Source organism: Scomber japonicus, chromosome 8 (genome assembly GCF_027409825.1).
Source record: "Scomber japonicus isolate fScoJap1 chromosome 8, fScoJap1.pri, whole genome shotgun sequence".
Lineage (NCBI taxonomy): Eukaryota > Metazoa > Chordata > Actinopteri > Scombriformes > Scombridae > Scomber > Scomber japonicus.
The window spans coordinates 23,724,204-23,737,894 of record NC_070585.1 but is presented as its reverse complement, the minus strand read 5'-3'; the positions used below and the strand labels follow the sequence as shown (position 1 = coordinate 23,737,894).

Sequence of the window (13,691 nt, the reverse complement as noted above, 5' to 3'; positions counted from 1 at the left end):
TCTATAATTCCAGTTTTTGTGTTCATCTTAAATTAACAGAAACACAGAAGCCTTTATCTAACAGTTGTGTGCCTCTATATAAAGATGTAACAATGAAGCAATGTTTTTACTTTTATGATTGTATTTCTCCACCTATAAATACCTACATGACACAGACACGAGGATGAACTGAGAAATTTTCTTTTAAATAAAAATGATATATCCTGTGTTTCTTACCAGAACACTATGCATGCTTCTTGGAGATGTACTGTAACTCTTTCCTCATAAAAGCTTTGACAGAACAGTCACTTAATACTTTGCATCATTTAGCATTATTTGCAGCCATGTTTGCTAGCTAGCACTAGCAATGCTGTCTTTCTAGCCACATTACCACCACAGAGTGCAGAATAGTGTGAAGTAGGCTGCCAAACAATGTAGAGTGACTCAAATGAAGCTAGAAATAGTGTACATGTAACTGTAGCTTGAAAACCTATTCACATGCACACAGGTGTTTTCAGTTATTTTAGCTGATTAGCCGTCTGCTCACTACACTGGGGTGCACATGAGGTCACCTGATTACTTGAACTAATTACCATGATAAAGGTGTAACAGATGCAGCAAAGCTAAGTATAAAGTAATGTACAGTAGATGTCGTTCAAACAGCCTGTAGAAAAACACACAGATCTGAGAATCAGCCAGAATAAGTGAAATCACCTGTGTTGTTATATTATGGGTGTGCTGAACTTTTAATGGGAAGTCATTTCACACATTGAAGCTATTTACCGACCCACAACAACTGGGCCCGATGGCTGCACACAACAAAAACATCCCATGCTCACATTAAGAGCTAAAGCCCCAATTATGCTTTTGAATTCATTGGCATATTATTTGATGGTTAATGGGAAACAAAACAGACAATATTGGAATTGAACGTGTCTTTTAGTGTTAACTGTTTTTCTTTCAGTTTCTGCATTAAGTCAGGCTAATCTCACCATAAACCAGCAGTTTGTGTTGTTTTGTTTGTGTAATCCACACAAAAGTAGATGAATGGTCAAATCAGCAGGTCACCAATTTTATTTCAAACTGGTATTTGGTAGAATTTGGATGTCCACATCAGATTTAAGAGGAGGAAACAAGACATTTGAAATAACATTAACCACAGTGTAGTTGTTAGTCTGTGGGTTTGAAGGACAGTTGCAAGAGAAAGCCAGAGGAAATGTGGCAAAAACCACACCGAAAGTAAAGAGATGTGAAGAACTCAAAGGTAAAGTTGATGTTTCTTTTTTAAAGAATATATTTCCTAAAAAAGGAGATAGTTACTCAAATGAATAAACACCTCCAACTTTCTTGTCTTGCAGCACTTTGTAGATGCATGCTGCATGTCTGTCTTGAGAACAAGCGAGCAAAGCCACATGCAACAGCTACACTGACAGTGAAAAACTGTGGTGGGCCATTTCTCCGCCCTTTGACCAACCACTGAGGCTGTTGACTCAGAATAGACCTGACTGTCAACAGGATATGAAGTGAGTTTAAAGCAGGAGAGAAAAGCTGCAAGAAGTTTCAGCAGGCTGATTTTATATTGGACAAACTAAAATTATTGTTGGAATGCTCATTTTATGCAAATAATGATCTTGATATGAAATTGATATGAACTGACTTATGATAATGGTTCAAACTGACTGGGGTGGGCCGTGTGAACGAGTAGCACTCCTCTCTCACAGCAACTACCAATGAAAACAACACCTCACACTGAAAGCCCAACCACAATGATACCTAACTTTCCACTTGTCATTTGTTACTCAATGTTGACTGTGAATGTGTGTTCATTTGTGTCTGATGGTGTGTCGTTTTCCAGCAATACTGTGCACAAAGAGAAAAGGCAGAAAGTACAAAGCAGGACTCAAAGTCCATGAAAGTATTTACTGCAGAACTTACAATCTGTTCATGGTCTGTGCAGCCTGCAGCCTGTGGGTGAAGAGAGCAATTTTGCATACTTTTATTTACAGTTCCCATGGTTCTCAGGGTGACTGGGACATTAAAAAGTCACCAGAGGTTTACTCAGTGTTATTGACATACTGTGTTTCTCATTTTTCATTACATTTTGCAGTTGCTGCTGTTCCTGTATCCACCTGCCTGGATACAGCATCATGTCAGGGAACAGCTGGTTTAAATGTACAGTATGGTCATTTTAATGTGTCATATCAACACTTGAAGTTCTAAGAACCATTTTTTGTCAAACCACAAACAGAAATGCATCTTTAGAAAAGGTGGCATTTTTACTCTTTTACTGTAAGTGAAAATCTTCCTTTTGGAATAATCTGTCAGTGATTAAGATGCTGTCTCACATCAGCAACGTCTTGAGTTCAAATCTCAGCTTGGTTGTTTTATTTCATTATTTTATATAAGTCTCCTCCCTCTGATTTAAACATGCAGGTTAGTCGAGTCTGAAATTGTAAACTTCCTGTAGCTGAGTTAATTTCTGTGACAGTGCTGTGATACAGTTGTGCTCTGCTCTCCTTTCACCAGCACCCACCCCACCCCACCCCCACCCCCGACTACAATCGTCAGCTCTTCTGATGTGACTGACAGGCACAGTGGGCGGGTCATCATTGATGATGTGGAACATCTGGATTGGCCGGTTTCCACAATATTCAAGATGGCTGCTTTGTCTTTGTCTGTCAGTGTGGCAAATGGCTGGATGCAATTTTTTAATTGTATACAAATCAAACAGATCAATAAATCATCTTTTACTGAATAATACAGACATTGTTACAGAATTGTACATCATCCTCTATATTTACAGATATGTGTAATGATCAAATTCAAAGACTATGGCATCAGTACCTCCTTTAAAATGAACATTAATCCAGTGAAAAGTGTTTTATAAGTGTTATCTTCTGTTTGTTGAGTCATCTGACTTTCACTAAAAGACTGCAGTGATGTACAGAAGGAGAAAATTATACGGTTTGATCATGTTTCAGCACACAACTACTGAAGCAACAGAAAACATCACTATCATGTTAACGTGCTAGTAAAAAGGCAATATTGTCGTTTTAATATGAACCCTTTCATTCTAAATTTCCTAGCTTGCACATAGAGATAGGAGTATTAGTACGAATAATAATTTTCTGCAGAGACTAAAATTAGCATCCAGTGCTAGTACTCAGTGGCAGGAACCAAAATCTCAACTTTTATACATAATCTTGGGTTTTGAATAATTTGTTAACATCAAGGTTTTGTTTGGAAAGACATCTGAACATATTTTGGTTGTGCTGGAAATGGACAATCAATCATGATACATTAGCACCTAATTTCTCAGGGATTCTTGGAAACAAGCTACTGGCCAATAAATATGATAGTATTGACAATAACACTCGAAATGTGACGTTCCACTAATGAGAATCTGATATATTTACATACATTGTCCAATCTGGATAGATGATCCCAACCAAAATCAAATTACATCTAATTGTGCTGATTTTGTGTGTGTTGTAAACAGCTTGACCATAACTATCAGCTGAAAAGTCCAAATATTGTAAATATTATGAACATGATTGTTTGAGATTGAAGTTATTATTGAAGTGACTCAATTGAATGAAACCATCTCTTGTGTTTACTCTCAGTGCCAATAATAGAAACCTACCATGACACCTGAAACAAAAGTTTGCTGTTGGTGTTGTACAGGTTGGAAAGATGCTTGGTATTATTTCCACTGTGGTAGTACACTGAATTGACTACATAACGAGTAGCCAATCAGATTATTCTGAAGTTGTTCCCTCCCATTTCATATGGTTATATTAAGGCGGTTCATCTGCTGATACTGTTTAATTTAACTAATGTCTTGCATGAATTAACAAGAAAATGCTGTTTGGATTTTTCATCCTGCTCATCTTCAGAGTTGCACGTAAGTGTATAAAGTCAGCTCGATTCCAGATCAATTATATTGTTATAATTATTATATTAAGTATATTTTTATCTTCAGTAGTAATTTAGCAGAGAGCATACATTAATCTATATTGTTGTAATCTATATGTTTTAATCTTTTTTTTCAGGATGTGCAGACGATAAGATTTTTGTGACAGAGACTGTTGGTGTTGGAGATGATGTGACTCTGACATGTACCCGCTCTGTGACTCCAACAACCACCTTATTCTGGATCAGACTTGTTGCTGGAAACTTGCCTGAATTCTTGGGAGGAACATATAGTTTTAATTATGGTCTTGTTAATAAGACTCCTCACACTCCTCGCATTACAGCTAAACAAGAGCCTGGCACATTTGTCCTGCATATTAATAAAGCTGAACTAAGCGATACTGGACTTTACTACTGTATAAATGTACATGAAGTTAACATGACATTATTGAAAGGAACATTTCTGAGGATTGAAGGTAAATAAAAGTCAGCAAGCTAAAATTTCACATTCCCTAAATGTTATCATCATGCTTACATCAAACCTTTTATACAGAAGTTTATGGTGTAATTTTGCTACGAGTTCATGTTTCCATAATTTAGTGTTTTTGTATATGAAGGAATGTCTAAATTATTGTGGCAATAACTATTTTCATTCATTAAAGTGGGTAAAATAAGTTTAATATGTGTGTTTTCAATCCCCCAGGACCAGAACCTGATATCATTACTGTTACTGAAGACTTTCCATCTGATCCAGTTCATCCAGGAGACTCTGTGACTCTCCAGTGTTCAGTGCTCTCTGATTCTGAGAGTAAAACATGTCTAGAAGAACACAAAGTGTACTGGTTCAGAGCTGGATCAGATGAATCTCATCCTAGTTTTATTTTTGCTCATGGAAACAGTGCTGATGAATGTGAAAAGAGTCCTGAGGCTCGTTCTGCACAGAAATGTGTCTACAGCTTCTCTAAAAGCGTCAGCTCCTCTGATGCTGGGACTTATTACTGTGCTGTGGCCACATGTGGAAAGATATTATTTGGAACTGGAACCAAACTGGAACTTGGTATGATTTGATGTTCAATAATGAAAATAATACTCAAATTATGTTGATAAAATAATGACTGATAATTCTCTTTAAGAGAGAGTACAATTTCTCTTGTTTTTCATTTGTATTTTTTTTTCAGCACCTGCTTTATTTGTCTTTCTGGATGTGCACATCCTGCACAAACTGTTTTACATAATATCTCATCAACTTTTATCAATTTTTTTTTCATGTTAAGCAGTCAGCGTGTGGGATTTGCAGAAGGCCAACACAGTTCTGATTCTGTTGTGTGCAGCTTTGGCTGCGAGTCTGCTTGTCATTTCCCTCCTGATTTATTCTAACAAGAAAAAATCTTGTGATTGTTGCAATGGTAATAAATCTTACAGATTTTTAATATTTGGCAAAAATTAACTTCATGAGATTTACATAACTGCTTTGTTTTAACCTACAGCATCTTTGTTCTACTGTTTTAAAAATCTTTGTTTTTATTTTTAATACAGCTGCTCTGCAAACAAATGTTGCCACAGACAGTAATGATCAGCAACATCAGCAGGTAAGATATATGAGAAGTTAGTGTTATTGGCCTGTTTTAACATCTCATAACAATTGTACTTTTATTTCCTCAGAGAAATGAAGACTCGTTGGTTTATTCTGCACCAAACTTTACCAACAGGAAAGTTGGCAAAGTGGGGAGAAGGAATGTAAAGGCATCGGAAGGAGAGACGATCTACAACGATGTCAGAGCTTTTGTGGCAGATTGACAATCCAAACACAGGATTTGCTAAATAATGATGCCAATATAATATAGGAAGGTTTTTATTTTTTATTTATTTTTTTTTGTGACCTTGGGTGACTTGAAAGGTGGCATCAAATAAAATGTATTATTATTAGGGCTGTCAGTGTTAACGCGTTAATTGCAATTAGATTAATGCAATCCATAACGTGTTAATTTTTTTAAATCACATTTTAATTTTGCAAGCCTTTTTGTCCTTTCTACTCATCCATAGATGGCTCCTCTAGCTGTAGCGCTATGCTTTGAAGTGGCCTCCTGCAGTAAACCTACCGCGGTGATGGAAAGTAAGAGAGCTACTGGACTTTTGAACGGTTTGTTTAACTTTAAAAAACTTCAAGACGGTTCAGTTGACAAGTCAAAAGTAAAATCCAGCCTGTGTCAAACGGAGTTTAACTACCACCGGAGTACGTCGAGTTTGAGTTAGCACCTCCACCAAAGTACCATTTTGGAGTGTGGGAGTCGCAGCAGAGCCGTGATTGTTTCCCAGTTAAGACACTCTGGTAAGAAATGCTTTACATTATGGGCTTAAAACTGCCTTGAAATGTAAAATAACAGGATTTTTAACATGCAATTCAAAACGCGATCTGTCAGCTCAGTTTACCTGAAAACTACAAGGTTCAGATCTCTTACTGCATGTTGTGTATGTTTCTTGCTTCTTAATATGCATGATCTGTTTAATTGGTTTTCATTTCATTTTTGTGCTTTTGTTTGACTGATTTGTCTTATTGTTTCCAAGTATAGCCTTGATTGAAATGTTCAAATATTCTTTAATCACATTGTTCTGTCCTTAATGTAAAAATAAATAATAATACAAAATAATATGTGTGTTATTATTATTATCATCATTGTCAATTAAAGATATACTGCTTTAATGTACCTCTGTCTGACTATAGATGTGCAAATCTTATCAGCCTAATAAGAATTTGAACATACAATAAAATGATCGTGGTTGTCAGTGTTCAGAGTCTGACAACATTATTCTGGTTAAGTACCATTCACTTGAACAAAGGTGGCATTAATGTTATTAGTAGCACCTGTGTGTTTCCCACGATGACAAGTCAACTGTCTGACGTTAAAAGGGTCCATTATGTGACTCAACAGTCAGACATGAAAGTTGCTTGATTGCTGCACTTTCTTGCTTTTTGGCACAATTTGACGCCCTACCCCTTCTGCAAATTCAGTGCTTATTATGTCCATGGGGTCACCAAGTCACCTCTACTTAGTATCACATAACCTTGTGAAGCCTGCTTGAGAAAACTTGATCAAAGCCACATGCAACAGCTGCACTGAAAGACAAAACTGAGACAGCCCTTTTCTCTGCCCTTTGACCAACCACTGATCCTGTTTACTGAGAACAGGCCTGAATGTGGGCTTCAACAGGATGCGTAGTGAGGTTAGAGTTACAAGGAAGGACAAGCTACAACAGCAGGTTAAGTTCAGTTGAAGAAATTGAAACTGTTAATGTGCTCCTGTCTGATAGTTGTGTTTTTAATGATAAAACCATAGACAATCTCAAAATATACCATCTTCATATTAGTTTATGCTTTGATTTCATTGTAATGTAAATGTATCCATTAATTAACCATTAATTTGGACTCATACTCCATCAACTGGAGGATGCGATGCATTTTAGTTTCGATAGCCAATCCTGACCCGAGCTCCTGATATAAGCGATTATTTTTTCTAGACCACTAAAGTGATGGTGCTGCTCTGGAACCAGTTTTCCTGGCTGGCTGTCTGACTGTTGAAATGCAACTGGTTTGAAACTTGTTCAAGATAAGGCACCAGCTCAGAACTAGCCCAGAAACTGCCTTTGTCGAAAAGGAGTACAAACTTCACACAGAATGTACCTGGCTCAATACTCAAAATAAATTTTGTATCTCTATGTGAATTAAGGATCTGTATTGTGTATTTTACCTTTTGGTTCTGTAGTTTTATGAAGGGTAGGTGAGGTGGAGGTGCTTGATATAGCAGACATGCCAGTAAGTGGGCAGTCATAGTGAAAGCAGCCTTGCAAGTGGGCTAGTAACAGCGTGTTGCTTTAAATAACAGAGGGATGACACAACAAGTGACAAGAATTTCTGTAACATGATGCTATGAGGAAGTTATTCTTTTCTTGTAGTGACCAGTGACAAAACCTGTCTACTGTAAATGGTTGTGACGATACATGATGATATTGTTACTGCACCTGCCTTGATGAACTGGTAAAACAGTAGCTTTCTGAGACTACAGACTGAGAGTGAGACAGGAAGCAGCCCCTTTTGAGTTCACACCTTATTTTAAGATACACCAACCACAACAATGCTAAACTTTCCATACATTTCAGTAAACAGAATGTGACTAAGTAGTGTGAGAGTGTGTGCATGTGTGTGTGCGAGAAAGAGAGAGAGAGAGAGAGAGAGAGAGAAAGGGAAAGAGAGATACAGAGAGAGAGAGAAAGGGAAAGAGAGATACAGAGAGAGAGAGAGAGAAAGGGAGAGAGAGATACAGAGAGAGAGAGAGAGAAAGGGAGAGAGAGAGAGCATGTGTGTGTGTGTGTGTGTGTGTGTGAGAGAGAGAGAGAGAGAGAGAGAGAGAGAGAGAGAGAGAGAGAGAGAGAGAGAGAGAGCATGTGTGTGTGTGCATGTGTGCATGCACAGAGGAAGTATAAAGTACAAAGCAGAACACGAAGAACACTGAATTCTCATTCATTCTCATCTCATTCAGGGAATCCACAATAAGGTCATTTTTTTAATCAAAGCTCTTTGTGATGTTGTATTGGAGAACATTGTGTGTTCCTGTTCCCGTTCTGTGTTCTGTGACTTGCTGCCTCACACCAGCAAGGTCCTAAGTTCACATTTCCTACTGCTTTATTTTGGGGATTTAATTGAGTTTTCTCCCCCTCCATAGCTCATAATATGCACTTTCCTTCAATAATGGCACTGAACATCTGAAACTACTGACATTGACTGAAGGACTCAAAATCAAGACAAGAAGTTCAGACTATTTATTTCAGGAATTTTGGAAACCAGGTTACAAAAATCTTCACAGTGAATGACAGCAAGACATGATAAGATGTACAAAACAATGTAATGTGCTGTATTGTGTCAAAAAGAGTAATCCATTGATTAGTTTTTAGTTTTTTTAAAGGATGAAAACTCCACTCATTCATCCCCCTTGTCAAAAGCTGAGGCCTTCACTACCTACAATGCAACTTGACTTTATTAACTTGACTCAACAGATTAGAGTGCATTAGCATTTAGCCTCTGGTTTAAACAGAGATGAGGAGCAGGCTACCGAGGATTGGTCTGTCTAGCTGCACACTGCAGACTTGTTTCATTCTGTAAAGTTGTGGTCTTCAGCCCCAACTGACATTTACTCAAGTGACATAACTTTAGGTAATTTTGAAACTCTGTGCAACATCCTCTGGAACCAAAAAATACTTTTTTGTACAAACTCTATTCTCCACGCACCTGTAATAAGGATTTTGATGTGTAAAATTGGTGGAGTTCCTCTTTTAGGGAAGTGGGGCACATACACTTGATACATGACCACACAGGATAAAATATGTGTTTACATTGGACAAATCTGTGTATGGCTTCAACAGCTTAGATGACATTTTCAGATAAGTAAGACTATCATCATGAGAATACATCCAAATATTGACAGTGGGAGATTATTCCATATCAAGATCAGATTTGTTTTTGTAGATTTTGTAGTATTTACAGCAGACTGTAAACAAAATGTTTAACCAGTCATGTTTAACCTAAGTGTCAGTTACAGAAATCCACAACAAGAATCAAATATGAGATAAGAGGGACTTACTGTTGGTTTTGTGTCTTATGTTTGGAAAGATAGTGGAGATTATTTCCACTGTGGTATGGTGAAAAACCAATGTCAAGATCTATGAGTTAAAGCCTGTCCGTATTGGAGATGATGTGAAACTGACGTGTATCCACGAGTCAACTGAAACAATGTATTGGATTAAACTTGTCTCTGAACATGCCTCAGATTTTAGGAAGATCATACAGCATTGAGGATCGTTCTCACATTACAGATGAAGAAGAACCTGGAAAATGTGTTCTGCATATAACACAAGCAAAGCTAAGTGATGCTGGAGTTTACTTCTGTATGAGAGCACCACAACTACACTTAATGTTCTTGAAAGGAACAAACCTAACAGCTGTAGGTAAATAAGGCAAAATGTCCATTGTAATTTTCATATAATTTACAGACTTGAAGATATGAATTAACGTTTGAAGTTTTTATCTTTTGTCAATTTCTAAGGACCAGGACCAGACACAGATATCACTACAGTCCCGCCATCTGATCCAGTTCGGCCAGGAGACTCTGTTACTCTCCAGTGTTCAGTCCTCTCTGCAAACAAGTCTAGAAGAACACAATGTTTACTGGTTCAGTGCCACATTGGATAAATATCATCCCAGTTTTATTTATACTCATGGAAACAGTGGTGATCAAAGTGACAAGAGCCTTGATACACAATCTTTACATAAATGTGTTTACAACTTTACAACAATCTTGTGATTGTTGTAATGGTAAGATAAGTCACTCATACACTATTCGATGAAACATATTTTGCAAAATTGGACTCCATGATTCACACAGTGCTCTTTTTTTTAATTTTACAATACAGTTACAGTTCATCTTCATACGAATGCTGCAACCAGAGATGTTCAGCAAAGTAGGCAGATATGGTAAACAAGCATAACATGTATCTGGAAAGCCTATTAGTTTATTTATTTTACAAATACTTAATATTGATTTTAAAGTGCAGTGTTATTCGTACTCCTGTATTTGACCACCACAAAGACCCAGCAGCACTTCACTGTTTTTGCCTAACAGGAAGTGCAGTTTGAATCTTGATTCTGTGATAACCAATCACACGCTTTTCTCAGTATGACATACAGATCGTGGCCACGTCACATCCTCTCCTTTATTCACTTAAAACCCAACAAAGTTTCTAACAAGAGACAAAGTCAAGATGATCGTGTTGTGGGTAACACTGCTTATTCTTCATCAAGGATGTAAGTACCATCTAATTCTGTGTATTCTGTGTACATTTAAGAACTTTCATGTATAGTCTTTTTGCATTATACGTTTTCTACATATTACGACAATATATACCATATCTATATTTTCTATATTATTTATGTGTTCTATATTTTCATTTAATTCAGATACGCTGATTCCAGTGATCAAGGTTCAACTTGGTGAACCTGCAAACTTGACATGTGCTTTCTCTGATGATAAGTTTAGCTTTAAAGAGCTCTATTGGTACAAACAGAGTGCTGGTGATACTCTGAAATTAATTGTAAAATTTCTTAAATCTGCAACATCTGATTATGCACCAGAGTTTCCTCCCTCAAGAATTGCTGTACAAAGAGATGAGAATTTGATTAAAATGACTATTTTAAAGACAACTGAAGAAGATGAAGGAATGTACCACTGTGGAGTCCAGGAGTGGAAGAATATTACATGGCGTGGGACATATTTGTTAGTAAAAGGTAATAACGTGAACAATTTTGCTTTAACCTTAAAGCCACACTAAATCTCCCAATTTCATTACAAAACATAAATGTATATTTAAGATAAACTTGAAAATCACTTTTTAAAATTTGTGGAGGTCTCCACTTTTTAACATAGTTTTACTTTGCACAGGAAACAGTGAAAGGACGTCAAACTATACTGTTGTTCAGCAGCCGACAGTATCTGATCCAGTCCATCCAGGAGACTCTGAGACTCTCCAGTGTTCAGTCCTCTCTGACTCTGGGAACAAGACGTGTTCAGGAGGACACAGTGTTTACTGGTTCAGAACCGGATCAAATGCATCTCACCCAGACTTCATCTACACTGATGGAAGTAGCCCTGATGAATGTAGAAAGAAATCTGATCTGAATTTGTCTCCAAAGAGCTGTGACTTCTCTAAGAAGGTCAGCTCCTCTGATGCTGGGACGTATTACTGTGCTGTGGCCACATGTGGAAAGATATTATTTGGAAATGGAACAAAAGTGGAACTTGGTATGATTTGATGTTCAATAATGAAAATAATACTCTAATCATGACTGATAATTCTCTTTAAGAAAACATTAATAGGTTTTTCTTTTTTGTGTTGTTTTCTAGTAAAAACGACACATTCACTATTTATTGGAATAGTGATATTAACAGTCTGCTTGGCCGTTTCTGTTGTTGCAAATATCGTCCTCATCTGCAACCGAAGTCTAAGAGTATGTGAACAATATAAAGGTAAGTGTTGTTTCAACTAAATGCTTCTATTACATTCAACATGTCCAGTTTATGTAAAACATTTTTATTTATGCATATTATTTACAAGTTTGAAGAAATATTTATAGTATAGGTTCTACGGTAAAATCATATCATATTGTATATTATTAATGAACTGTTGAATAATAACAGCAACATGCATTAAATCAGTCTGATTAAATAAAATGACTGCATTTTGGATTTTAATTTTATATTATACTAAAAAGTCTTTGTGTATCTACCAAAACATTTGTTCTTATGATTTCATTCATTTATAGGAAAGGAAAGAACTATTTCAGAGGCTCAACATGACAACTTGCACCAACCGATACATGATATTGTGAGTAAATATACTAAATTAACATTTACTATTAGTCCATTGAATGTACTGTATATTTATATCACATACAAACAGATACATAATTATATCCTTTGCTGCACAGACTCAAGCTGATGACACAATGAATTACGCTGCACTGAATTTCTCTGAAAGAAAAGCAAAGAGAGGAAGAAAGAAGAGAGAGTTTTTCGAGGACAGTGTGTACTCTCAAGTTAAATGATGATCATATTGAGTTCTTGAATCTGTGTGTGACTGTTTTTGTATTCTTTATCCTAATTATGAAATATTAGAGCTTGTTCAGTTGCTTTATTACTCACAAATATTCTTATAACCACAGGCTATAATGTCTTTGTGTTGAATTCTAATTGTGATTTTTATTTTATAAACACAACATGCTTGATGTCTTCTGAAATTACTTATCAATTGTTGCAATAAAAAAACTTTAACTATATAGTTTCTCATGTGTAAAAATAAGTGTGTTTGGAGTTTGAAACACATATGACATATAATCATGAATAATATATACGTATTATAATATGGAGTATAACTAAATACAGATAAAAGAAACCACATTCTACTTATTTGAGTTGAGGTGGTCAGAGGTCAGGGGTCACTTAATATGACATACTTTTTTTTTAAAGAAAACACACTGCAGGTTTAATGGCAAGGAAGAAATAAACTGCACTCTATAGCCTGGACATTCCTTTACACTTAATGACAGAATAATTAATGTTATATGCACTTCTTTATTTACCATTAACCTTCAACATTGACTTTGTATGTGATCACACAGCTCAACGCACCATCATATCTGCCATTTTGTCACTTTGCCAGTACATTTTCTGCCTTGTGGGAGAATTATTTAAAGATTATCTATAGGTACTGTTAGGGTTATTTTGTGATTATATGTTTATTTAGTTTTTCTACAACCAGTTTACTAACTAAGCTAGCCATTAAACTAGTTATCTCAGACTGTGTTGCTAATATAATATTCAAAGCAACTCTTACTTCACTGACAAACTATTACCTCCTTTAGCTTCTCTTTCTATTTAAACTGATTGTATTTTATTTTTGGTCACTTGAATGGAAACAGGTTGTGAACACATGATTGACATATCATCATATTTTAAAGTTAGTACCAGGGACTTTCACTTAGTGCTGATTTTAGTGACCGAAGTGTTTTCTAAGGAATGAAGACTACGTTTCCCATCAGCACCACCACCACATATCACCTGATCTTTGCTGATGCATGCATTTGTTTTGGAAGCGATTGAAAGAAAGACACTACTTATCTTAAATAATATTCTATTTAAACACTTTTGTTTACAAGATGCATAGCGATGAGATAATTTATGTATGATGTATTTATT

The 13,691-nt window shown here is 36.2% G+C and overlaps 2 protein-coding genes across 2 annotated transcripts; both read left to right on the top strand.

Moving 5' to 3' along the window:
• Nucleotides 1-3,840: 3,840 nt before the first annotated feature.
• On the top strand, nt 3,841-5,688 carry LOC128362820 (uncharacterized). The gene is made up of 5 exons (XM_053323670.1): nt 3,841-3,883; nt 4,032-4,367; nt 4,595-4,948; nt 5,169-5,242; nt 5,554-5,688. The coding sequence occupies exons 1-5, from the start codon at nt 3,841-3,843 to the stop codon at nt 5,686-5,688; spliced, it is 942 nt and encodes a 313-aa protein (XP_053179645.1).
• Nucleotides 5,689-10,701: 5,013 nt separating this feature from the next.
• LOC128363316 (signal-regulatory protein beta-2-like) lies at nt 10,702-12,541 on the top strand. The gene is made up of 6 exons (XM_053324276.1): nt 10,702-10,744; nt 10,898-11,224; nt 11,379-11,738; nt 11,841-11,963; nt 12,260-12,321; nt 12,425-12,541. The coding sequence occupies exons 1-6, from the start codon at nt 10,702-10,704 to the stop codon at nt 12,539-12,541; spliced, it is 1,032 nt and encodes a 343-aa protein (XP_053180251.1).
• The last annotated feature ends 1,150 nt before the right edge of the window (nt 12,542-13,691 follow it).